General features: G+C 39.7%; 1 protein-coding gene and 1 long non-coding RNA gene across 10 annotated transcripts in view; both read left to right on the forward strand.

Moving 5' to 3' along the window:
• Positions 1 to 26,755, forward strand: part of ARHGAP24 (Rho GTPase activating protein 24) — a 370,658-nt gene that overhangs the window by 153,296 nt on the left and 190,607 nt on the right. For all 9 annotated transcript variants that reach the window (XM_043545064.1, XM_043545065.1, XM_043545067.1 and 6 more), the window contains one exon: positions 7,609 to 7,696. In XM_043545064.1, the coding sequence (XP_043400999.1) occupies positions 7,609 to 7,696 (88 nt within the window). The remainder of the gene's footprint in view (positions 1 to 7,608; positions 7,697 to 26,755) is intronic.
• LOC122465437 lies at positions 12,537 to 23,861 on the forward strand. Its single transcript, XR_006290298.1, has 3 exons — positions 12,537 to 22,291; positions 22,600 to 22,742; positions 23,120 to 23,861. It is a non-coding gene; the product is annotated as an uncharacterized LOC122465437 (long non-coding RNA).

The following is a 26,755-nucleotide window of genomic DNA, read 5'->3' on the forward strand; positions in this document are numbered from 1 at the left end:
GATACAGACAATGGTGTGATGTAGATAAGTTAATGGTTCTATAGGAGCCTTAACTTTCTCATTTTAAGGCTTTTATTCCCCACTGCATTTTTCCAGTTAATGTGGATATCTGAGTGTGTTTTTAACTGAAACGTTTTAAAAGTGGTTTCCACAAAAAAACAAACAAACCCTGAAGCAATGAGAATCACAACTTTTGTCCTGTTAAGGCTATATCTACCCTTACATCTGCATGAGATTACAGGCACAAGTGCAGCTACACGCTGTAGTTTAAAACTGGCTGTGTCAACACTTATCTCTGTGGTGCATAGTTACATGCCACGGTGAAAGGCTGAGACAGTGGGGAAAGGCTCCGGCAGCCCCCTGTTCCCCACCCTTCGTTGCAGTGAGGAAAGGATCCGGCAGCAGGAGGCAGCTGGGAAAGACACTGGCAGCGGGAGACTACACTGCCTGTAGACATGAGGCATGTAGCATGGGAGGCTTTGCTTGGGTGTGTAGAGAGCCCGTGTAGACTACATATCCCCTTGGGTATGTAGAGAGCCCATATCCACTACATATCCACCCCTACATATCCCTACTCTACACACTATGTCTACACTGATATTTATTCTGTTTTAGCTGGGAGTGCAGTGTCTGTTACTCTCCATGCAGGGGTGAAAGTAAGGCGGTAAGGGCTGGTACGGTGTACTGGTAAAAAGTGGCCACCGGTACCGGCCTGTACAGCCGACTTTAACGTCGCTGCCCCTTTTGCGCCCCACGTTGGCAGCCCTGCTGGGTCCCTACTGGCAGGGCTGCCGATGGGGGCAAGCAAAAGCGACAGCGATGTTAAAGCGCTGCCGCGGCAGAGGACCCTGCTTAAAGCGTTGCCATGGCAGTGCTGTAACATCGTTGCCCTTTTTGCCCCCCGGGCCGCCAAAGGGGTGGTGGTGGTGGCAAAAAGAGCAGCAGCCCCGGGCCCTTTAAATCGCCGCTGTGCAGCCAGGCAGTGCAGATGGGCTGCCTGGGGGATGCTGACCCCCTCCCCCCCCCCCATCTCCGCCCCTTCCACATGAGGCCCCGCACCAGTAAGAGTTCAATTTTACTTTCATCCCTGTCTGCATGCCACTCTGTGTGTAATTCATAGATGCCAGGTCCAGAAGGGACCATTCTGATGATCTAGTCTGGCCTCTTATTGCTTAATGTTCAATGAATAATTCTGTAAAGCTTGTATTAATGGTCAGGAAACTGTGGCAAACAAACCACAAGGTTTTGTTTTTTTTTTTCCCAGTAGAACATATTTTCTTGTAGAAACGTGACAATAACCCTTCTCTCTTTTTTTTTTTTTTTTTTTTCTGGGTTAGCAACTGCCAGAGGTGTCATGAAGGAATTAGCATATAGGAATGGTAGGCTTAAATACAGCAGGGAGGAAAAATACATTTCTGAAAAATTGTTTTGTATGGGTTTGATCCTGTGAGGTGCTGAGATTGACTTAGTTGCACCTGAGGACACTCAGTACTTCTAGGAAGTGCCCAGGGTTTCTCAGGATTGGGGATTAAGTATTGCATTGGGCTTTGCCATATAAAGATCTGAACAAACTCAAATATATTGTAACAAATGTTAGAATGTATCTTCTCTTGTTGAGGCCAACTTCAGAGCTCCAGCTGATTTCAATGAGAGAAAGATTGATCCCAAAGTATATAGCTAGATATTAACTGCATAAGGCTCTCAATTAAAGCTGGTGGGAAATATTTTTGAAAAATGGCCTTTTTTTCAAAAGTGATTTTTATAATATTTACATTTTTAGTTTGGTTGCCCTCCCCCCTGCTTCCCCTTGTCACTTCCTTTTCCCTTTTCAGGGGCAAAATGGGGAAGCCAAAATACCTAATTTTTTAAATAATTTTTTGTACAAGCTTTTGAATAAAATTGTTCCTTTTCAAAATCCGCAGAACAAAAATTATATTTTCAAAAAAAAAATATCACTTTTGACCAGCTGCAGTTATTATAAATGTATTGAGCTTAATCCTTCAGTCCCTACTCAGAAATAGAAAACTCTTTTTGGAAATTTATATGGATAGGATTGATTTAATGGAAGAAAATTTTAACAAGACACTCCCCTCAGGAGATCTGTATAGCTGTGGAAGTAAAAAATGGGATCAAACCAGATCTCTGGGTCTTAACAGGAATTATTAGGAACAAACCAAAAACTAATATGGATATTCCATCTTTGACCTCTAATGAAAAGTGTGTGTCAAATGTATCAGGTTTTTGCTCTAGAAGAGAAAAAAACAAAACATATATAATGTTCTTGTAAACAGAGGAAGCCATTATCAAAGAGTAAACAGTTGAGAATCTTTCAGAGAAATAAGAAGAAAGCAATTAAAAAAAATGGCAGAAGTTTGAAGAAAACCTGCTCCCATTGGAATTTTGCCTGAACAAGGACTGAGTAAAACCTGCAAGATTAGACATGTTATATACATTTATTTAGATGAAAAGGGAGAAAATTAGATGTTGTAGAAGGTGATGAGTTCTGCTCCTAGACCTTTTTTTTTAAGACCTAAATTCTGGTATACTTCTGCTGAGTATTGCTCTGTGGTTTGTTCCATTGATTGAAATGGGTCTTCTTGCAGACTAAGGTACTGCTCAGTATGTATAAGGGTATCAGAAATCTGCCCCTAGGTGAATAAAAGCAGTAATGAAGTAAGTTAGCAGGTGTGAAGATAAACTCCTTTCCATAGATCAGTTCCTTTAATCTTTAATGGATACAACTAAAGCAAGTGATTTTTGTTTAATGTAATATGGTTTCCTGTGATGCGGTGCCCCACAGGCAGAGAATCCTAGACTAACAAGTCAATCTAGAGTCAGACTTACACTGTAGCGCCTTTTGGAAACAGTTTTTGGGCAGCATACTCTTTCTTATTTCTTCCTTTTTTTTTCTGATTTCTCTGACAAGCTTCCAGACCCTTCTGTCTGTTGTTATCCTTGCCTTTACAGGAACATTGTCAGATTTTCTGTCTTTGTCTTGTTTCTAATAACTGAAATCACTGATTTCAACTTGTGATTGGCATGTCATGGGTCGTTACAGTTGTGACAACTGTGGGTTATCAGTGTTGGGTTTTTTTCTAGCAGCTTAATTTCTATAGCTATGGATACACAGTGTGCACTGACACTATGGTGTGGTGCTTGGTTAGAGAGATGTCCTCTATTTTCCACTACTATTTGTACTTGAATTAAACAGTGATAAAAAGTAAAAATTTACACTGTTTTAAAAATTAATCGTGAATTTATAAAACTAAAAGAAATACAGAGTTAAAAAACAGAGCAGGAGAAGTAAAGGAGTAGGAAAAATTAAGTAGAAAGATTTACCTAGTGGGAGTAATTTCTGTGTGAGTGCGCGCATTCACACATACACTACCCCACTGTACCGGGATATTCCTGGAAGAAAAGAAGCTAAAATATGTGGTTATGGTTGGTCAAGTTCCTAGACTTGGGCTAAAAATAAATCATAACAGTGACACTTGAAAGAAATGTGTTGAGAGTAATAATAAAAAGATGAGGGGGGGAATAAAAGGTGGTGATTGGAGTGAAAGTCAAAATAGGGGCAGAAGAGAACGTTCAAATCAAAGAAGGAAACACATCTTAAAGTGAGTTTTAGAGGACTAAATATATATGTATATACAAAAAAGATGTTTTTTCAAACAAGCTGAAACTTGGCCTTCTTTAGTGAACATACAGCTGTATGTACACAAATACCTGCACGTGCATTTTTCAGGCCCTAAAACACGCATGCACAAAAATAGTTTAGCATCTGCGTGCTCTGAATGAATAAATACTCAATTGCCCCCTTCAGAAAAATTGACCTGGGACTACCACTTGGGCACACTGTTTCTATGCAACCGCAAAGAAAATAGCTTTTTAAAACTAATCCTTTGGTGGGTGGTACTTCCTGCACGTTTTGGAGGCCAAGGAAAAAATGATGAGCATTACCAGTCAATAGGAGCATAATGTAATCTGAGTGAAGGATTTACATAGTTAATTTAGAGAGCAAAAATCTAGTGTAGATTGTGAAGACCATCAAATGTCCCTACGCCATTTGTAGGGCTCTGCGAGGAACTTTAGAGAGAGACGAGTTCAAATAAGTTCAGCTTTAATAGCCAGGCCTTAGAACAAAGATTAGGTAGCAATCCAGGCCAACTCAAGAAAAGTTTGACTTTTGCTATAAATATTAAAATTGCCAGCAGCATAACTAGGTTGATCTTTAAAATGTGGATAGGGAAATGAACAGATGGGGAGGGGTAATGAAGCCACGAAAGAGCTGCCAAATCTCTGAGCAAAAAGAACTACCAACAAATTATTTTCCAAGCCAATTTAATGAAATTCGGATTGAGAGACTGAAAGTATTTGACACGTGGAAAGTTTCAGATTGCAATGTTGAATCATTGTTTTAGATTCTCATATGCAAAAGAGCTGTATTTCTTTCATCCTAGCATAACATAAGGAACAGAATTTGCTCAAACCGTCCAGTTACATGGACCTTTATTGTCGTTTGCATTACAGTAGTGCTAAGAGATGCTGAATGAGATTGCGGAACTGGACAAACATGTTATAGCCAATCCCAGCCTTGAAGAGTTTACAGTCTAAATAGACAAGACAGGCAACAGGTGAGAGAAAGGAAGTATTATTCCACAAGTAGTAGTAAGTGATTTGTATTAAGATTAAATATTAAAACACAAGATAGATTAAGTGATTTACCCTGTACCACACAAGAAGTCTGTAGCTGAGCCTGGAACTGAACCCAGGTCTCCTGAAACATATTCCATGTAAATACAGTTACCTCAGCATAGTAGTATGAATGAGAAAAGGGACAGACTATTAGTGTAACCATAATTACAGTAAAGTATTTTCTGTCAAGCAATAATTACAGCAAGGAATGTTGTTGTTTATAGTGCACTGGCTAATAAGTATGTGTACCGCTGTCCCTATTAAATAAAAATTTATGTCTGCTGTTGTGATTGATTCTAATGTGCAACTACAACTGAAGAAGTCTTTGCATCATGTATTAAAGGCTTGTGCTTCTCGGGCTCAGTTTGGTGAGGTGCTGAGTACAATTCTGCCAGGTGCTGAGCTCACTCATCTCCCAATGACTTCACTGGGCGTTGAGAGAGTTCAACACCTTGCAAAATGAGGACCTTGGAGCAGAAGGACTTGAGTCCATCTTGAATCTGTGAAGGCCTGCATGGCTATGGTGTGTGGTATGATCAGGAATGGAAAACACTGAGTGGCCAAGGATCTTGCAGGGACTTGCACACTGTTATTTCAGTCAAAGTTCCATAAGGATTTTCAGCCCACACGCTTAGTGAAGGTATGCAGTGCACCAAGTGATCTAAAACACAGCAGGGTGGCTGTTAACTTGAGATGATTTCCTTATGTTCCCTTTGTTAGGAGTCTATTCACAATTATGTTAAAGAGAGAATCTTTGCTAATTATGTATTTCCTGGCTCTACTCTATCTGTTTCACCCCAGATGTTAAACTGTAGTATTTGCACTGTGTGTGCATGTGTATATAATATAATCATGCAGTTGACTTCATGACAGTCACTGTGATTCTCAGTTCTCTTAAATTGTGAACAATGGAAAATGGACTCCAATTATTTAGACGTGTGAATTACATAAGTCGCCTCTCATCTACTTCGACGATAAGGCCGTACCCGCTGTGGCAATTGTAGAGTATTGGGAAGTAGGCATATAACTCCCATTAATGGAGATTATTCATCTAATTCTCTCCCTACTGCTCTGAAAATGTACCCCCGATGTCCGACTCATCATAGTTTAAGTGTGACTTGCGTGGAAAGTTGGGAGGATATGACACCATATGAAAATGAAAAAAAGAAGTCTCATAGGAAGGAATGATGTATCTGTCAGATATAGGGTGTCAAGGGAAAAGATCCCAGTGATGTTTTCACTTAAGTGCATCTCACAAACTGTTTTTAATCTTGTGATGTCAAGGTAAACAGGAGACTGGTTTTGATAACCTTTTTGGGTTGAATATTTAGTTTAAAATTCCAGGTACTACCTAAAGGGTATAAAATATGTAATAAAGTCTTTCAGCATATGTCACAGAGGTTGTCTCCATTATGCAGCTGAAGTGGGCAGGATGGGAAGACTGGCTGTGAAGACAGGATACAAAGGATTCCCTGGAAAGGGGGGGATCAAGAAGAGAGTGATTAGTTATTGGTCAGGATGGAAGGGGGAGGTGGAGAGCGGAGAAATATACCTGCAGAAAGTGCTGTGAAACCCAATCCTTTCCCACCATTTGTCACAGAATTGTGCTCTAGAATCAGTTTTCTTTCTTTTTTGTTAAAAAAAAATGTTTCTAGCTCTAATGGTTATGAAGATCAATTTAAAAATGTGAAGCATGTGTAATTAATACAGTGTTGTCTTGCTTTGCAGAAAGTGACGCAATAACTCTAAAAGCATGAACTTTCACATTTGTCTGCATGGCATCTTATTTCTATTGATAAATTTAAATTCATCATTGTTGTTGTTACTCGTAAAATCATCAGAAAAATTATCTCACTATTGAGATTCTCTCACAATCTACAACTGCCTCTCAGACCTTCCCATGTGCCTTATGCCTGACTGTCCCTTGCACAGCTGCCCAAACTTCCAGCATCCCCCTATGATGCAGTTATGTCATATAAGAGAAATCACAGGAGAAATCACATTGACGGTATGCATCCGATGAAGTGAGCTGTAGCTCACGAAAGCTTATGCTCAAATAAATTGGTTAGTCTCTAAGGTGCCACAAGTACTCCTTTTCTTTTTGCGAATACAGACTAACACGGCTGTTACTCTGAAATTGACTGTACTGTTCATTTTCATATGAAAATATTTTTTAATCCAATTTTTAATTTAAATATGCTGCAAAATCTCCAAACTGCCATACCAGAGTGCTGCAGAATCCAGAGATCCTGCAGAGTTCAGTTTCAGATTACCATGGAGAATCCAGGGCTTTATATATTGAGTTCAGCTCAGGAGGTTGTTCATGGTTGAGCTGGCTGGAGTCTCTCTCTCCATATAATTGTCTGATCGTGCTGGAAGACGCCTCGTTTGTAGTTTTAATTAGGTCACAACTTTTTTCTTAAATATCTGGGAGTACGTGGCAGATAAACTGGTACAGTGCTGGTAATTCCATTTCCCTTTCCATACACTCGGGGCTGCCTCCTTCCCTATCCTGGTCCCAGCCACCCCACTGCTGGAACCCAGCCACATCCCCCCTCATACCAGTGCTAAAAGGGAGCCCAAAAAGGAAGGAGGGGTTAACTCCACGTTGTACCAGTCGCAGGAACCCCTAACCCCCTTTCTCGGCTTCTTTAAAGAATGCCTCCTTTTAATCCTGTACCAATCCATTTTATCTGATCACTGTATCAATTCCCTATGGGAGTTCCTGCACTGAACATCCATCACAAGGAGGCACTAGCAGTTAGCTTGGCTGACTCCTCCCCATACCTAGCCAGGTTCCCAGACATTTACTGATGCCTTCTTTAATAATTTTTATATACCAAAGTTTGAGAGAAAAATCAATAATATTTTAAGAGCAAGACAGAAGTTCTGATCCTATTTGTTGATTTTTAGGGTGCTATTTTCCTGCCTGGAAACAGAGTAATTGAGCATCCTGGCAATGAAGAAAGCCCAGGGAAGTTCCTCTTTGAAGTTATTCCAGGTACGATATTCTGTTCCCCATAAATATGTCTTTAAAAGTTTGTTCCTGTTGACTAATGACTGGTTTTATTCAGCCTGAACAGAGGCAGAAGATGATTAATGTTTCTGTGTAAGAGAAAAATTGGTTAATTTTGCTAATGATATAGTCTTTGATATATTCATTCACCCCCAGGCTGTGAAGGAAAATTATGATTTCTTATTGTGAACATACAGTACAATTGTTCTGCAGTCAGGTCTCTGGGCACTGTGTGAAATGGACTGCTGGAAGGATAAGCACATTTGGCAATGCTTTTGTGACATTGAATGTTACAAAGGGAGGTCGAGAATTCTGTGGTACCATAAATGCAAAATGATTTAACAGCCAGTTTGGTGTAGTGCTGCCTGCTAGCATGGCTAGCAGTATTAAGGATCCTTCGTTGTGACTAGGGATGCATGAACCTGCTCTTACACAATTAAGTGCCATTGTTTTGAAACTCAGTCCTAGCCCTTTTCTAAAAAGTTGAGGTTGATTTGGTAAAGGAGCACCTCTCTGGTCATTGAGTGCTACTGTTCACTCCACCCATGAGCTGGCTGGCCTTTCTGCCTTCCCAAACCCTAACCACCCTGCTATTTACTAGATGCAACTTGCCGTTTTACCTCTGTTATCCCTCTCCATGGTTTCCAACTCACTCCCAATACATACACACACACACACACACATACAGTTGTGGGGTCTAAATGCATCTGAACTAAGCTCAAGTACCTTCACTTTGAATTCTTATGGCGCCTGAGTTTAATGTGCCCCAGAATGCCTGGTGGACCAGAACATGCAAAAATTGAAAGTCTTTTAGCACAGAAGCAGCTTAGGCCATAACTCATCTTGGTAGACTCAAAGAGTTCAATCTATTTAGCTTTAACAAAGAGAAGGTTAAGGAGTGACTTGATTACAGTCTATACGTATTTACATGCGGAATACATATTTAATAATGTGCTTTTCAATCTAGCACAGAAAGGTATAACACTATCCAATGGCTGGAAGCTGAAACTAGATAAATTCAGAAGGAAATAAGGCATGAATTTTTTAAGAGTGAGAGCAATTAACCACTGGAAAAATTTACCAAGGGTGGTAGTGGACTCTTCATCACTGATGATTTTTAAATCAAGATTGGATGCTTTTTTCCTAAAAGATCTACTATTGGAATTATTTTGGGTGCGTTGTATGGCCTGTGTTATACAGAAGGCCAGATAAGATGAACAGAATGGTTTTCTGGTATTGGAATAAATTAATCTTTAGAGATAAGGGAGGATTTGTGGAAGGGAGAGGGTAGGAACTGCAGTGCAAACCTGGAGGCTTGTAGGCCAGACAGTTAGTAGACAAGGATGATTTGAGCAACTCAGGCCTGAATGAGGAATACTCTGAAGGGGCATGTTGTGTGTGGATAGGTGTTCTCAGTGGTAGCTGATGACAGAACAAGGAGTAATGGTCTCAAGTTGCAGTGGGGGAGGTTTAGGTTGGATATTAGGAAAAACTTTTTCACTAGGAGGGTGGTGAAACACTGGAATGCGTTACCTAGGGAGGTGGTGGAATCTCCTTCCTTAGATATTTTTAAGGTCAGGCTTGACAAAGCCCTAGCTGGGATGATTTAGTTGGGGATTGGTCTTGCTTTGAGCAGGGGGTTGGACTAGATGACGACCTGAGGTCCCTTCCAACCCTGATATTCTATGATTTTCAGAAGTTCAGATAAAGGGGTTTTTCTGTGTTTTTGTTTTGTTTTTTGGGTGCTTCTCCGAACCTTTGAAGTGGTCCATCACTAATTGTTAATATTATAATCCCCTTTTTAATTATTTGTTTTATTTATTACATTTAAATAATGAGTCACCTATACAAAGGCTGTAGGTGTCCTGATGCCAAACTGAATTTACAATATAATAATACCCTTACCAGCATTAAAAACCAACTTTCAGACCGAAACAGTAACTTAAATTGGCCACCTAGACAACAATTTACAAAAAGCTCATTTTCCTCTCCACCTCATTCCAGGAACAGGCCCTTAGCCTTCTCCACATGCCCTATCAAATAGATGTATTTTGCAGCATGCCTGGAAGGTTGTTAAATGTGGCTATTTCACACCAAGGGTGGGAGCAAGTTCCCAATGTAACAGCTCCAAGGTGGAACTTGTGTCAAAAATACTGAAATGTCTTTATTTCTCTTTCCCTCTTTTAATTCCTTCTTTTTGTATTCATGTTTTAAAAAAGAGAGAGACTTTAAACTACATACTGTTAGTATGAAGAGTGCAAATAAAGTGATAAGGTCACCATTTTATGAGGACTTTTTCTAGTAACTTTAGCTCCAAAAATAGCATGTCAAAAACCAAGTGTTCAGTTAAAGTTGGGTCAAAGTACATTTCATATACTTAAACCAGTGAAATTAACATGTTGTTAATAAAAAGCGGTTTATTATTAATAACTGTTAATACTGTAGTGGATTCTTGCTATAGAGTGAGATGACTTATTGCTAAGTTACATGTCTTATTCTAAAGGATCTATGCCATAAGTTTCTAATAGAGCCAAAATTTAAAAAAAATGTTTGATGGATTGATGACCAATTCTTGCTAAAAAATAAAATTCAAAACTGACACATACAATTGTCCAAAACTCAGACTGAACTTGAATACATTAAAAGTGTGACAGTCACAATTAATCCGATTAATTGAAGCTGGTGCAAGGAGGTGTAAATAATAGTTTCTTCCACCACTTCTCACGTGCTATAGAAATGTGCATGTACAATACTAAGCAAACATAAAACATTAGACTCTTTTTTTTACCAGCTTCAATTTATAAACAATTATTCATTGAAAAATGACTTTTTGATCTAACCAAACATTTTAAAGGACGGTTTTAATTTTCTGTTTTAATGTAAAACAGGAAAACAAAACCCTCAAAAGTCTCTGTTTAAGGAAAAATTACTGAATACAAATTTCAAAAGCCCCAAAAGTCTAATTTTTAATTGAAAAACTGAAAAATTAAGGGAAAAGTTTCTCCTGAAAATTGTCATCTTTTTTTCAATGAGTTCTATTATAAATGAAGAAGCTATTTCTACAGGCTGGCAGGGGTGACCCGGAAAGATAGGTTGAAGTGATGGTTGCTATTTTAAAAGACATGGGAGCACTCATACTACAGCAGTGGCACAAGGAGGGGACAAGTAAGTAGCCTGTGAGGAGATGATGAGAAGTAATTTATTATTGTTGCTGTCTGTCCTCCCTGAAGTTTCTGCTGGACAGAAGCAGCTTTAATTCCACTGCAAGCTCCACTGAAAGATGCTGTCGAGAGGAAGTGCTAAATCAGGTTATCCACAACCTACCCTGGCTCTGATGCCTCCCTTGCCAACATACCGTCTATGTACAGCTTGGTAAAGAGGCCTTGCTGCAGCTAGTGCTCCAAATGTTGTGACTCCTATGACACTTGAATCTGCCCATTAACCCACTCTGGCTCTAGGGCCTTTTTGGTCTCTGATGTAGCTTTGACACAAAGGCAGTAGGATGTTCTCTTCCTCACATTTGAAATGTAAGGAACTGTAGGCTCAAAAACACTTTTGTAAAACAGTAGGGGCAGCTGTAGGCCACTGCTCAGCTGGCCAGTGAAGGAATATATGACTAATGTGAATTGAGGCAGCTGAACTGCGGAATGGTTAGTCAGATGCATTTTTTTTTTTATTAATTTCCCTAAGGGAAAATAACTGCAGTAAACCTGTATCTAGTTCTCCCTATTAAACTTTCTTGTTCTTGTTTATTTTTTGGCTTTTTTCTCTATGGAACCATGTTCCAGATGTGAAGGCTTTGAATTAGTATTAGAGACAATTCCTTTGCTGATTTGGGCTCTGTAACACTGACCACTTTTAATGAAACAGGTACTGATCTGGCTCTTTTCTTCTTAAAAAATCCACAGCAATGCAGTCACTTCATAGTTTTGTATTATTATTATTTTATTTTATTATTTGTATTCTAGACTGCCTGCAAAAATGTCACGTTTCATCCTGAGTTTGTTATCGGAGCACAACAATGTTTTAGCTAACCATTTAAAAAAAATGTTCCTCTCCTATGGTTTGAAAATTCCTTGCTGATTTCGGAAACATTGGCAAATTAATTATTTACTTCCAGCCTGAGATCTTACATGCCAAGTTTCAGCTTAGAATGAACTTTCATGGCCGAGTTACAAAGCTCTGAGCAATGTAGCCTGTAATCGGAATGCTTGCCATCACATAACAGGCAGTGCTAACATAGAAAGCAATCTGTATCGTGAGTTCTCAAAGTACAGTTTCATTGTACTATCTCTTTCTACAGCCAAGAAAACAAAAAGCAGCTGGCCTGAACTTGGCAAATTTGGATTCCTTCAATGGAAGCTGTAAATGCACATCCTCTTAGAAAATTAGGCAGTTTTTTTTAGCTGGCTAAGAATGGAATTGGATAACCAAATTAGGACAATTTTGCTGTTGATGTTTATGTATAGGATCTACAAGACAAACAAGAAGTATGGAAAAGATTGAGTTTCACAATCTTTATGGTGTCCTTTGAGTGAAGTGAATATACATATGATAATGCCAGCTGACATACAGCATTTGAAAAAATGTTTCCTACTTCATCACATTTGACTTAAACTGAAAAAGGAAATGGGATAATTATTCTACCAATGATATTTGTACATATCGAGTAGCCACATGCTCATATCAGTGACTCTGTAGACAAAGATTTTTTTTACTTAATGTCCTGTTTGTGCTCTGAGATCAAACTTAAAATGTGCATAGAAAAATTACATTCATATTAACCAGGTATAAGTGACTGTATTAATTTATCTTATAATTATTTTTAGGCTTCATAATCAGATTTCAGAATTGAAAAGTTACTAACTGAACTGAAATCTTCAGCAGTTTAAATATTCTTTTTTATAGTTTTGTGCAGCATCAGAAGTGGAGACAAAACCAAAACCTTAAAACAGAAACTGTATGTGAGGAGAAAAACCAATTGTTCAAGATTGTCTTTAATTAACACTGCCCGCTGTGGCCCCCCCCCCCCCCCATATCGGTATCCTCTAATTTGAATGTGTTTAATTAACTCTAAACTTTCAAGTTCTCCCTGTTCAATCATAGGAGTCACTCACACTACACAGTGATAGGTTTTCCTTGATAACATATAATGGTTGCCACTAAAAAGTTGAAATTGGCCAATAGACTCCACATAGTTGTCGCGGTTATTTCCTGTTCCAAGTATGGGGAAATACTGTGGTGCTTCAGATACCATTGTATGATTACTGTTGATTATTACGGACTTCAGTGATGACCACTATAATCTGATAGTGTCTGAGTGGCATTAGTATAGTGCTCTTTTCTTTCAATAAACGTGCAGTTGCAGTTACTCCACACTTCAGCACTATTTCTGATGCAATTCCTAAAATATTGCCTTCTGGAAGTTGAACACACACACTTTGTACCATGGTTTTGGTCTTTTAGAGCCCAAATTAAAATCAGGATCAAAAGGAATAGTAGGCAACTTTGAAAGTGAAGCACACAATCTGGAAAGATTGTAGGGTTTTTAGAAATATCATCTGAGGGGCAATAAGCAAACAGAGTTAACGTTATTACTGCTATTCAGTCACAACCACTGCTTAGAGAGAGTATTCACTGACAATTCTCAGTCTCCAGTGTTCTGAAACTGAGCTATTTGTTGGCTCTATCCTCTTAGTGACTCATTATAAAGCCAATGTTGCAGCAGGCTGGAAAAAGAATAGAACTCATGGGGTATAACAAAGGAAAAATATATTGTAGTCAAGCCTGTGTTTTCCTCCCAATAACTTCCATACATGAAAATAGCTTCATAGAAAAATATCTAGTTGGATAGACTGATTTTTTTTTATTTTACTGAACATTGTGTTACATGATACAACACTGAAATTTGCAGTCTTAGCTTGATGTTATTCCCTTTGCATGTGCATTACAAATTCACGTAATTTTATTTATAATACCAAGATAGCAGTGACAATCTTCTTTTTGTCCATCAGATTTGTGGGCAGAACTAAAGCTTGTGTGTGTGTTGGTAATACATGCAAACAATTTTGGGAATGTGAGTGGGAGTTGGGTCCTCATATGAAATTATAATTCTCAGAACATGATAATGTCTGAAGCAGAATGAATGAAATGCATTTGTGGAGGACGTCTTGTGCCCGATGCTGTAATTAAAAATATATTCATTCCATTTGCATTTTAAAACATTCTGTTCATACTTCGTGTTGGCATGTTTTTAAACCCAAAGTATGAAATTGTCCTCTGAGGGACTAGCACAAGGTCCATGCACCACTTAAGTGCTGATCCTTTCTACTCAGGAGTCAGTTGGACCCCAGTATCACAGAAGAGTTCTCTGAGCCTTTTTGCAATCCCTTTCACCCTCTGAATAACACTGGGTACTGCTGTATGCAGTGGTGTTGTAGCTGTGTCGGTTCCAAGATATTAGAGAGACCAGGTGCATGAGGTAATATCTTTTATTGGACCACCGTCTGGTGGTGAGAGAGACGAGCATTCAAGGTTACACAGAGCTCTTCTTCAGGGTTTTGCTGTCAGTTATGGTTCCCAAATAGGCATTAAATTAAAATGTAAGTTCTTTGATAGAACTGAAATACCTAGACTAATAAAAAATACAAGACGCCAGATCTGTTGTGATGATTTATGTAAGGTTTTGTGTTTTGAATTGCAGTACTTTGAACATCTACTTTAAGGCATTTATTTTGATTTACTGTTATATATACAACCATAGGTGTGAACATCTCACTTTGTAAAGGTATAAGAATAAAAGTTTTTGTTACAAAAAGTGCTTAGTGCCTACTGCCTTAAGTAGGTTTTTGCTTGGTAATAAGTGTTTGTAGGATCAGACCTTAAATTAGAAATAATACAGACCAAGGAGTCAGGAAAGACAGATGAAAGTCACATAATTGGGTTTGTTTATTTTCATTATGTACCTTGTTAGCGCTAGTTTTTTTAAATAATAAAACATTCAGCTCTTCTGTCATGCTTTTCATCAGTAGATTTCAAAGCGCTGTACAAAGGAGGTATCGTTAGCCTCATATTACAGATGGGAAAACTGAGAGATGAAGTACCTTGCCCAGAGTCACACAGCAAGCTAGTAGTACAGCTGGAAATAGAAATGAGGTCTTGAGTCCCAGTCCAGTGCTCTACCCACTAGGACACACTGCCTCTCAAATAAAAGAGCTGACGCTGGCTAGGATAAGGAAATAATCTTGGAGGAATGGTGCTTCCCTCATCATTCACTGAATCATGGTCTTGCATCCATCACTTGAAATGCCTACTATTCTTCCCTTGCTGTCCCCCGTTATTTATGTTAACCTCATCTTGCAACTGGTGGTCCTGCTTTATGGCAGCAGTAAATGATTACACAGTTTGGCCTAAGTGTTGGGAAGCCAGCTCACCACTTTTTTTAGTATTTCACTGTGAGAAGGCATTCCAGTCATGTGTTACTTGTGTCCCTATGGAGTACGTATGATATTACATGCATGTTTCCTGAGGAGGCACAGCTGAAGGAGAACTTGTTTAAAGAACTATATTCTTAAAAATGTGAGTTGTATGGCTCCTTTATGAGTCCCTCATCCCCTGGGACCTTTAAGGTACAAGTCAGTACTGTAAATGTAAATAATAGACCAACTCCTTAGGTCTCCATACAGTTTTCACAGTTTTTACTCTGTCCGTACCCAGGTAGATGTCCTACTGAAGTCAATGGGAACTTTGTCTGAGAAAATATATGAAGAGGACTATATGATGTGGTCCTGAGTGCAGGACCAAATGAATGGGAAATTCCATAGGACAAATTAATACCCTTAACGTTACTTGTTCAAAGCTTAGGTCTTAATATTTTATTAAAACTGTGTTTAAACTGAAATGTATATATTTTTCACCTTTATAATCAACTTGTTTCTCCTTCAGGAATCACTTAATGATAGCATCACACCATAGTCCAGTATGTTTAATTTTGTGGCTTGCTGATATATAAGCAACTATGATGTCAAAATCATTTGAATGAAAGTGAAGCAAAGGATGAGCAAAATAAGGTCTGTCCGAAACGGCAACCCCTTTTAGTAATACTACTACTAACTACCTTGCACTTCTATAGCACCTTTCATTCAAGGACCTGAAAGCATTTTTCAAACATTAAGTGTCACAACCTGCCTTAAACTCATGGCTGAACTATATTCGTTCCCTAAAATTTCCTCAGCACTGCTACCATGGTGTAACTCCTCCTAGTGATAGCCACAACAGAAGCAGTGTAGAGCAGCTGTTGGCATTTTAAAAAACCCACTCTGAGCAGGTTTGGACTACATGGCTGTTAAAAAGCTGTGCCCAGTGGTGCATTTGTTACACCGACAGACCCCAGTCATTGGCAGGTGGGATCGAACCTGCAGCCTCTGGAGCTTAAAGCATGAGGCTCTACCACCTGAGCTAAAAGCCAACTGCTTGTTAGCTAAGGCTGTAGAGGAGACTCATTTTTTATCTCTCTTTAAGTGGTCTCGGTGCCACTAGATGGGACAGAACACCACACCCAGGAGGTGTGTGGGTTACACATTCATTCCATTAGGGCCACTGCCATTATTATGATAGCAACAATAGGAAATTTTAGGAAAGTGATTCTAGTACAGACAACGCCTTAGGTATCTGAGAACTTCACAACATTATCAGTGCATCAAAATTACCTCTGAAAGGTAGATTTCTCTTCCCTTTTCATTTTAAGCCAGTTCCTCACAATAATAAGTGACTGGCGGTTGACATGAGGAGTCTTTTGGTACGGCATATCTGGGAAATGCTGATTGACATAGATGTGTCTTGCAGCACTCTGTAAAGGTTGTGAGATTCAGACTCAAGTGCATCACCTGTGGAAGTTTTTACCATCATAATTGTGTGCCGTTCATGAATAACATTCTTCCCCTACATGTTTTGTTTCCTTGGAGGTCTGGGGAATTATGAGCCTCCACTCATTTTCTTTATTTTGTTTTGTATGAAATTGAGATATTTGAGAACAGACAATTACTTAATTTCTACTTCCAGTGCTACAGGTTCATGTTCCTGGACGTAGGTTTCTGCTAATCTCAAGCCCCCAAGGCGCCATGGCTGCTTTGCTATCCATCAGTAAACACAGGGCTCTTAACATAGAGTGAAAACTGGAGATGGTAGGAGGCATGAATGATGATTACCTAAAGGATTGTTCACTTCTTTATGTTCAAGAGCCGTCTGTCAGACCTTAAGGGCTGCACTCTGGGAGAAAACACACTGTGGAAGAAAAACACACAAATCCCTGTTATAGTTTGGATGAGCATTTTCAGGGAACTGCTCCTATCCATGCACATATTGAGGGAACATTTTTAGTCTGGTGATGGTGTTTATCATCCCACACAGACATTAGTTCCCTTTGTGGTTCGTTAGATGTAAACCAAAATGTAACCAAATGTGCTTCAGAATTTAAAATAGTGCAGTACTGCCCCTTAATACCACAGCTTACAATAGTATTGCTACAGTGTACAGTGCTACTTCGATAGAATGATCTGGGAAACCTTGTCTAGTGATTCAAGCACAAGACCAAGGGTCTAAAGACCTGGGTTTTAATCTTGGTCTGATGATGATTTACTGTGACCTTGGGCAAGTCACTTAACTGTTCAGTGCCTCATGTTTCCTATCTGTAAAATGGGAGATTAGAATTTACAGGATGTAGTAATATTTTATTCAATTAATGTTTGGGAAGCACTCTGAAACACTAATATGGAAGGTGCTATAAAAATGCTAAGTAGTGTTATATTATTTTTCCAAGGATTGGACAGCTGCTCCTGTAGGCATGTCTGAATCTCTCCTTGCTGCTGCAAGAGGCTATTCTGCTGGGTTTTCTCAGTACAGTGTGAAATACTCTCCATCAGATTGCTAAATTTACTTTGTAAACTTGTGCAGGTTTTGTACACGGACCAGTTCCCCAGAGCCCATGGTCTGGTATTAAATCTCCACCATTGTGTGAAAGATTAATTCTTGGAACTCTGAAATCTATCAAAATGATTTTTTTCATTAGTCAGGATAGATGGAGGTGCCCTTAGACTTTCTCTCCTTTTCTTTTCTTTCTTTCTTTCTTTTTTTTTTTTTTAATTGCACACCATCTGGTTGGTGAAGGTTTTTAAAGATTCCTTGTTCAGGTGGAGAACGCCAGATGGGATTTCAGGTAGTGTACTGCCTTTCTTCCTAATCTCCTTTGTATTAAAAAAGTTGATATTAAACTGTCTTATTCCCACTGATGTTTTCTACTTCCACTCCTTTTAGCAATTCTGTTTTTTTTAAACAACTACTATCTTTGTCTTGTTTTTAAAAATCTCTTTTTCGTGGAAAAACCATTCTATTTTAAGTCAGTTTTAGGTTTCTTGGGTCCATCTTCCATCTGCTTAATGGCTTGAGGTGAGTTTTAATATCTCTGTACATTCCACACTCACTGTTTTGCTATCTGTACTTAGTAGAATATCACTTCTGCATCTATAAATGAGTTTTGAAGTAGCAGGAGACAAGCAGTTGCTGTATGTGAAGCAAAGGTATTAAATAGTAACACAGAAACTGCTCCTCTTTCCCTTTGGCACACACAGTGTTTAGCTTACTTTGAAGTCCTCACTAAATTTGGCCATGGGTTTTCAAGCACCTGATACAGTACATGGCGAATAGAATAAGATTTGCACCTGCTATTATGGCTTTTTTTTAACCCTAAGTTCTCAAAACACTAAATAATTTAGTTGTACAAATCTGAGAATGTTTTATCCCCATCAGGAGAGAAAAGCCAGGAAACTGATATTATAGAAAATGTTTATTGCTGAATACATGAATCACTTTGCATCACTCAGTGGCCTTCAGGTCTCTGACAACTAACATAAAATTATTTAACTGGTCTGTGCTTCAACAGTTTGTCAATCTGTAAAATGGGGACAATAGTACTTACCTTTACAGGAGAGCAGAATGGCTTCATTCATTAATGTGTGATGAAAAAGTGGAGTTGTTCAGATGGAATGCGTGCAATAGCCATTCATAGTATTATGATTTTTAATTTATTTATTAAGTTACATTGATGGAGCTCAGCGTTTGGGGAAAGAAGCCCAAAATACAAGAAAGTTAAGCTGAAGAACATACATAGGTGCAAGATTGATTTCTTTAGTCATCAAAATTTTCTGTAACCTCCATTTCATTGATTCTTCTCTTCTGGCATCATTAATTTGCAATACCAAAGATCATGTAGCAGCAGGATGGGGTGGAACTTAGTTTGATTCTAAAATGAGAGACACAAACTGGGACCGTTGATGTCAGGATATGTGAGACATTGGAATGTGCTTGCTGCAACTCAGCGTGACTTATCCAAGAGGGGATATTTTGAGAGGGTTTCTGAACTCCGACGTTTGGAACAAAAGCTGTTTTCTTTCCATGAGGCTCCCCTTCTTCTGAGAAATCAGAGACTGGAATTGCCTGGCTAAATCTTCTCATGAGTAATTGCCATGTCAGATTCAATAATATCCATACATGCTACTGGTCTGTTGGTAGCTTACCCAAAATGTTACTGGAGTGTTGGGAACATGGCTTGATAAGCAAACTGGCTTCTCTTGTCTTAGGCAGGAAATATCACTTCTGTACAAACGCAGAGCTCTGTTGAAAAGAAAACCCTTTATATAATGCGCAAAAATGCATTTCTGTACTCTCACCACATTTACCATCCTACAAATATTCTGTTCTCACCCTGGGATAACTGCAGATGCTGAAGCATGTTTAACATGTTACCGACTCCTTTGCCCACATGCCATGAAACCTGATGACTAAGTGTTAAAATGGCTTGCTGTTTTAACTCATTCCCCTACACTGATTCCGATCTCAGCCTGATATGAAGCAGGAGACCCTGATGGATTTAATTGCTGCTGCCAAAAAGATGAATGCCTCCCCCTGTACATGCTGACAACCAGCAGTGCCTCTTCATTAGTCGTCAGGAGCACAAAACCTCAAGGGCATTGGTGATACTACCAAGTGAACTAATTGCGCCTGTGATATCTAGTGCACTTAGCAAGGAGGCTGTTTAATTAACTGGATATCAGTTTTATTGCATACAGATATCTCAGTGCAAACACACGTTACTTTGTATCAAAGCCCCAACTACTATTCTTGTACTGCAACTCTCCTAATCATTGCTATTCAACTTATTACCAGAGTGAATATGTCTTATTTATTTGGGAGATGGAGCACCTCTTTATTTTTATTGTTTTACGTGCACAAATGTGTACACACACAGTAAGTTTAATTCTTCCAAGGAAATGGTGTAACAAATCAAAAGTGCCACTTTTTAAAATGAGATCAGAGCTCCCAGAGAACTGTAGGGTCAGTGAGCCAAGAAAATGAACCTAGTGCAGACTCTGCTGCTTGTTTCTCACAAGGTTAAAGCCGAGGTCTCAGTGTGAATGAACTCTCTTCCAGCTTGATGAGAAGTCATTATGACATGTAAATATTTGTGATTCCCATACTAAGCTTGCCTCCTCCAGTGTTCAAGTGAAAATAAATGTTTCTTTAAAAAAATAAAACAATGTAATTACAATTCTGGTTCACACAGTGTTAGCCTTGTACCAAAGTCTGTGATATTTCCAGATGCTGATCCCTGCAGATCAGTACTCTGAGCCTCAGGTTTAGCCATTTTGTTGTGTTTATTGCAGCTATGTGCTGTTCAGGACTTAGGGAAGGGCTTTGCTTTCAGGAAACCTGCTTTTCTTCCCAGCATTAGCAGTGATTCTTTGTGTGACCTTGTACAAGTCACTTATGTTCTCTGTGCTTCAGTTTTCTCCTCTATAAAAATTGGTGTGCTGATACTGTTGTAAAGTGCCTTGCGTTTCTTGGATAGATGGTGCTCTGTTAAATTAAATATTGTGGGAGCGGTATTCCAGAAGCATCTATGCATCAATAGATTACCTATTAGGAATATATGTGGAGGTGATTGCCATGTGATAAATCAGAGCCATGTGATTTAAAAATGCCCCAGAAATATTTCCTTCTATTGTCCCAAGAGTGGAATTTCCCCCTCACAATATCACACATGCCTGAGTGCCAGGACTGACAAAATGAAGTCATGGCCTAGTAGAGCTGTGTTTATATATACAATGGCCACAACCCTAAAGTCTATTAACCTGCATAGTTAGATACTGGATCTTAAAAGTCCTGAGAGAGTTCAGTTCTCTGATGAACCTTTGCACTCTCTTCTATCACAGAGGGCCTGAGAGATCAGGTTTCTAAAATATTGTATTTTTAAAACTAGGCACACTATTTTAGGTCATTTGTAGGGGATATCAGTTGCTGCTGAGCCCTGATGGTAGCTAAGTCATTTGTCTTTACAGGGAGAGGATGCAAAAATAGGTTCAATAACTTAAAAATCTAAAACATTCCCCAAAAATTTTTTTCTGTGACACATATGGCATATTCAGACTATAGAATAGTATGGTAACACAATTATATCATCTCTTGTCTAGGATCACATGCATAACTTTTATGAAATCATGCTAATAATGTGCCCACATTCACATAAATAAAACCACACCCTATTTGTATTCCGTGTGTGTGTGGAGGGGGGGCCTTATATATATAAAATACATGTGTTATGTATAAATTAGAAAAATAAGAACTTGCTTAATAAGCACTATTCCCCAGCTACGAATCTAATTTAAATAGATGTGAAAAATAAACCAAAACCCTCTGAATGTTTGTAGCCTTCTTGTACTTTCTTTTGAAATAATTCTTCTGTACTTCTTGGTCAGCTTTTCCAAATGACAGAACATCACACAGGATAGAGTACTGCACAGTTACTTTAAAGTTTCCTATAACTGTATCTTCTTTAACACCTTTTGCTGCTACTCACCCAGTTACCTACAGCTAAGATCAAAATGTTCATTTTATAATTCTCTGCCAATTATTTTAGAAGCAGATTACTACTATTTCTATTTCGCTCCCTACATTTGAATATTCCTGTCATATTCACAATCAGGTCTTTTTTTTAAAATGGAGAAGTAAATACTATCACTACTCATTTATATGTTCAGCCCCTTCTGCATAGGCTTTTCTATGGCACTCTTGCTGTAGTATCTGATGGCTGGCTGCTGTACAAGACTTCTGAGGAGAACGACAGCTGCACCTTTAAAAGTCCAGGCAGGAATTTTGCTAGAGTCACATCATGGAGCTAGGGGTAGCACATAAACCAAACAAGTTTACACTAGAAGCACCTTGGCAGTATAACAATACCAGTAAAGCACTCTAGCGTGGACACAACTTGTACTGGCAACACTGTGTTTTGTCTTGTGCAGGGTTAACAGCAATCAGAGAGCTCAGTTAGCCCACCTGGTTGCACTGGAAGGTAGGCCAGGCCTAATTAATGAATGTGTGATGAAACCCAGCTGGGGACTGGCTGGGTGGTACTCTAAACAAAAAGTTTGGAGTGGAAGGGGGCTGCAGGGAGAAAAGGAGGAACTCTGCAGTTAGTTTCCCAATAGTAGGAGTGAAGAGACCTGTAAGGCACAGGAGGGCTCTGGCAGGGTAAGGAGAAAGCCCGTAGAAAGGCTTGGTTGGAGGAAGTCCAGGGAAGTGGCAGCAAGGAGTCTGGTGGAGTGAACTTGGCTGCTTGTCATGGGGGGCACTGGACTGGAACCTAGCATAGGGCAGGCCTGAGTTCCCCTACTAGTCAATGGTAAGGTGGCGTGAAGCCCCTGAAAAGGGGATATGGGCTCCTGGAAGCCCTGAAAAAAGGATAGACAAACCACTGGACCCAGAATTGAGGGTAGCAGCTCGGATGGAGGGTTTGTACCCTTGGGAGTTTTTTGTTGGACTTTCTTTTGCCCCAGCAGAGGTGGAACTAAACATGACCTGTCTGGAAACCCAAGTCACAAAAAGAGGCTGACCACTGTGGGACTGGAGCAAACGTTGCCGGGGAGTGCTAACTGGGAAAGAGCTGCTATGCCACGCCCAGCCATGAGGGAGTGCGTCAGCTGTAAGTCTACTCTTCTGCATGGTAGGATAGCTTGTTCCAGCCCCACCCCGCCCTCTCCAGAGCAAAATACATCATTTTGTTCTGTGTTAGAACAGTGCTTAGGACAACGGGGTCCTGGTCTATGGTAATACAATAGTAACAACAGCTGTGGTTTTTGTTTGTTTTTTGTTAGTATAACTGTCTATACTAGGGCTTTTGCCAGAACAGCTGTGTTGGTCGAGGATCATACCTTACCCTCTGAGTGACATAGCTATGCTGGCAAAAGTTTGTAGTATAGACCCGGCCTAACTGTTGGTAAGAAGGGACAATCGATAGCTATAATCTATCTAATTCTGTGTTGCTAATGCCCATACTGTTGTTGTCTCTATGATCTGCAGATGACGTTTGGAATGAAGTACTGACCTTGCTGCTGTGGCAACCTTTTCATCATAACTTGGAGCTAATGAGTGTGACAGGTTCTCTTTTGTCATTGCCAGCTTGAAGTTTTAAGAAACTCCAGAAGAGGAAGCCCAGCCTGTGATATGTGCATCACATGTGTGCTGGAGCCAGAGGGGAGCTGGTTCAGTATGATGTACATCCATCAGGAGCTGAATCACTTGTATAGAAAGAACATCTCCTCTTAGGCACCTCAAACAAAAACATACATCCTGTGACCTGTATATTATGCTCTGTTAAGTATGGGGTGCAATAATTTGTTTGTTACTAGCCTCCTATCTTTGTTTTCAGCCTAAGCCCTGGCCCTCTTGTGGTGAGGATCATGAACACCCATGAAGTTATAAACAGATGCACTTTCCTGTTGGATAGTCTGTTTATGATTATGACTATGTATTGTTGCATGCCAGCAATATGCTTGGCACCGTATACTGCACAATATAGATAATCCCTTCACTACAGAGTTTATATTCCAAAAAAGATTCAGATGAAATAGGAGGCAGTGGGAGAACCAGAGGTGGAGGCCATTTGGGGATTTTGGTGAATATATTTTCTTAAAAGCCGCAGTTACTAACAGTAATAGTGATTTATTAATTCACTAACTATATCTTTTTGCAGAACTTCGGGCTGGTTAATTTAAATCAGCGTGTACAGTTTTTATGCCTATTAAAAGATGTCTGCTAATTCTATATTTGCATGTCTAAGTCTTTCGGATTCCAGCTGCTAAATGAATTAACCAAGGTTTCATCAAATTTTATTATATTAAGCAAAAAAATAGTGCTGTAGGTTAAAATGTGTGCATGCTGTAGTTTCTACAGATGTCCCAAACTATCTAAATACCCTGGTTACCTACTGGGACTCCCAAATAATATTCTTTGATTTATAATAGTTTATAATAGTATATAACATTCAATCAAGAACCTCGGTGTTTAATAAATGACAATTAATTAAAAGCCTAATACCTGCCGTATTGAGTGAACAGTGGTATCCCATTTTACAGAGGAGGAAAGTGAGGCTAAATGGGTTGCCTGAGATCACATGGTAGGTCAGTGGCAGAACTGGGAATAGAACCCAGAACTCATGAGTTCCAGCCTCTGCTCTTCCTTTTAGCACTCCAGGAAGTTTGTGCTGTGCTTCAGGGAATGGTAATACACATGGTATAAGTGTGCTAATTAGCATGTGTCATGCTCGGAATTCAGGAATAAGGATACTCAAGATGGCAACACCCGCTAGGTTAGTTTGGACCAATAGATTATATACCCAGTGTTTGTGAACCAAAGGGCTTACCTTTGATGATAAAGTTTGTTACACTAATGACCACCCAAAGGTATGAGTGGTGTGGGAATAGAAGTTGGCTTCAAATTTCCTCACTGACTTTTAACGACTGTGTTTAGTTTGTAATCTATTTTGTCACTGTATTGGCACTATTGTGCCTTATTAGCGGTGACCTTATGCATAGGCCTGATACCTGGCTGCTTAGGGCACTGTAGGAGGCACCAAAGTTCTCTGGCCTCCACCCAGCTGTGCTGCAGTTGGTCTTTCATCCTCAGGTCTCTCCCTAACAGCCCCAGTAGCAGAGGAATGTCAGTCATTATTTTAAGTATTGTCAGCCTTTTCCCCCCTTTCAATCTTGCTGAGAGTGCTGGGGTCCCCCATGCTTGCCTGTGGAGGCTGGGAGCTCTGCGGGGTCCCACACGGCAACTGGGAGCCCGTGGGGGACTCCACTGTTGCCTGCAGCAGCTGAGAACTGCAGCCCTGCTGCTTTGGGACTGAAGCAAAAAATTTCAGAGGTCTCTGGAATTACGGATTCTGTGACTTCCATGACCTCGGTGACATAATCTTAGCCGTAACTATTTGTTGTTCATCATGGTGAAAGCCAGATCAGCTGTGCCGTCTGGTACCCTGCAGAGCTACTTTTCCTCTTAGGGGTGCAGCAATCTGCTAGTACCTGCGTTCCTTCGAGCAGGAGTACCAGTTTGCCAAGTCAGCAGGTGCTGAGCACATCATTTCCATAGTCTTGGTGAGGGCCTAAGCACCAGGCACCAATCTCTCTTTGGGTTTGTCTACATAGGGACACTCAGGAAAGTTATTCTGAATTAACAAATGTCTGAATTTAAGGTGGATTAGTTAAACTGCATTAACCCCCTGTGTGAACACTCTTATCCAGAATTAGTGTCCTTCAGTGAATTAAGCTAAACCATATTAAGGACACTTAATTTCTGGATAAGAGTATCCATATAAGGGTTTAATGTGGCTTAACTAATCCACTTGAACGTTAATTCAAACTGACTTTCCTGAGTGTCTCCATGTAGACACAACATTTAATCTCTCAATACCAGCCTTTTAAGTGCTGTCCATCCATACAAGAGGTGATTCTGGTGCTGAGCATGGGATGCTATTCACTGCATGGGGCAGTTACAGACTGTGCACCTGCTAGGCATTTGTGTGCAGGTCAGGATATTCTTGTATCTTCTCTCCACGTTGCATAAGGGCTTGCGATATTAAGCCCAGAGATTTCAATCTTTGTTAATTAAAATGGATGTTGAGTGCATAAGTTGCGACACTTAAGTAGTCACAAAACCTGGAGGGCTTTTCCCCTGTGCTGGGGAAGTATTTTAGATCCATCACATCCTTACATACCCATTATTCATAATATTTCCTGTTAAAACTTTTTTTATCTTCTTGCAATAATAATAATAATCAGGCACACAGCTTTAAAATAAAACCGTCAAGTTTGAAGAAGAGCAATTTAAGGCATGATTTTTAAAAAAATCCTCCAAGGAGCTTTTCCAGTGCCTGATAGTACATAAAGCTGAATGATGTGATTTTCCGTGGGAGGAGGAAAGGAACTCTGAGTATGTTGAAGCAAGCCGGATACAGTAGCTGATGTTCTCTTTTCATGTTCTGCTTTGTAGGCTGCACGTTTATGGGTGCAGCCTGCACTTCAGCCCATGCACCGATTGTGTGCAGCTAAAAGGCCAGAGTCAGAATCTGCTCTTTAAAGGCTTCTTTCAGAGGTAATTATGGAAAATCTGACAGAGACCCATAAGCCAGTGTGCTGTACGCCAGAGGGAAAGGAAACTACCCAGGGAGGGAGGGTGATCTTTTCAGTTTGCCAACTGCAGCGCAATGACTACAGGGTCTGTTGGGAAGACACCATCTGCTACCATTTGGCATGACTTGGCTGCAAGAGCACAGAGCTTGTTATTGTCCTCGACCTTGGCGGGGAGAAGCTGGCACTGAGCCCACAAGTCTGCTCTCTTTTAGAAGAGATAGTAGAGGCAGGGACATTGTGTTAAAACATCGACCGTCTCTGTCTGTCTTTTCATCCTGCAGCATAGTCTCTGCTGGAGTGGGATGGGTGAATCCAAGACATTGAATACCTGTCACCTGCTGCTAAAGAACAAATTGTGTTGAGTGAATGGATTTAACTCACCCTAGTTACTCAAGCAAAGGATCCCAAAATTATGACCAATCATATGCCTTTCAAGGACAACAACACTGCTAAGCTCGTATAAGCATAAGAGTAATAACGAGGTTTGTACAGATTGATGAGAGAATGATTTGGCTCTGAATCTTGA

Source organism: Chelonia mydas, chromosome 4 (genome assembly GCF_015237465.2).
Source record: "Chelonia mydas isolate rCheMyd1 chromosome 4, rCheMyd1.pri.v2, whole genome shotgun sequence".
NCBI classification, from domain to species: domain Eukaryota; kingdom Metazoa; phylum Chordata; order Testudines; family Cheloniidae; genus Chelonia; species Chelonia mydas.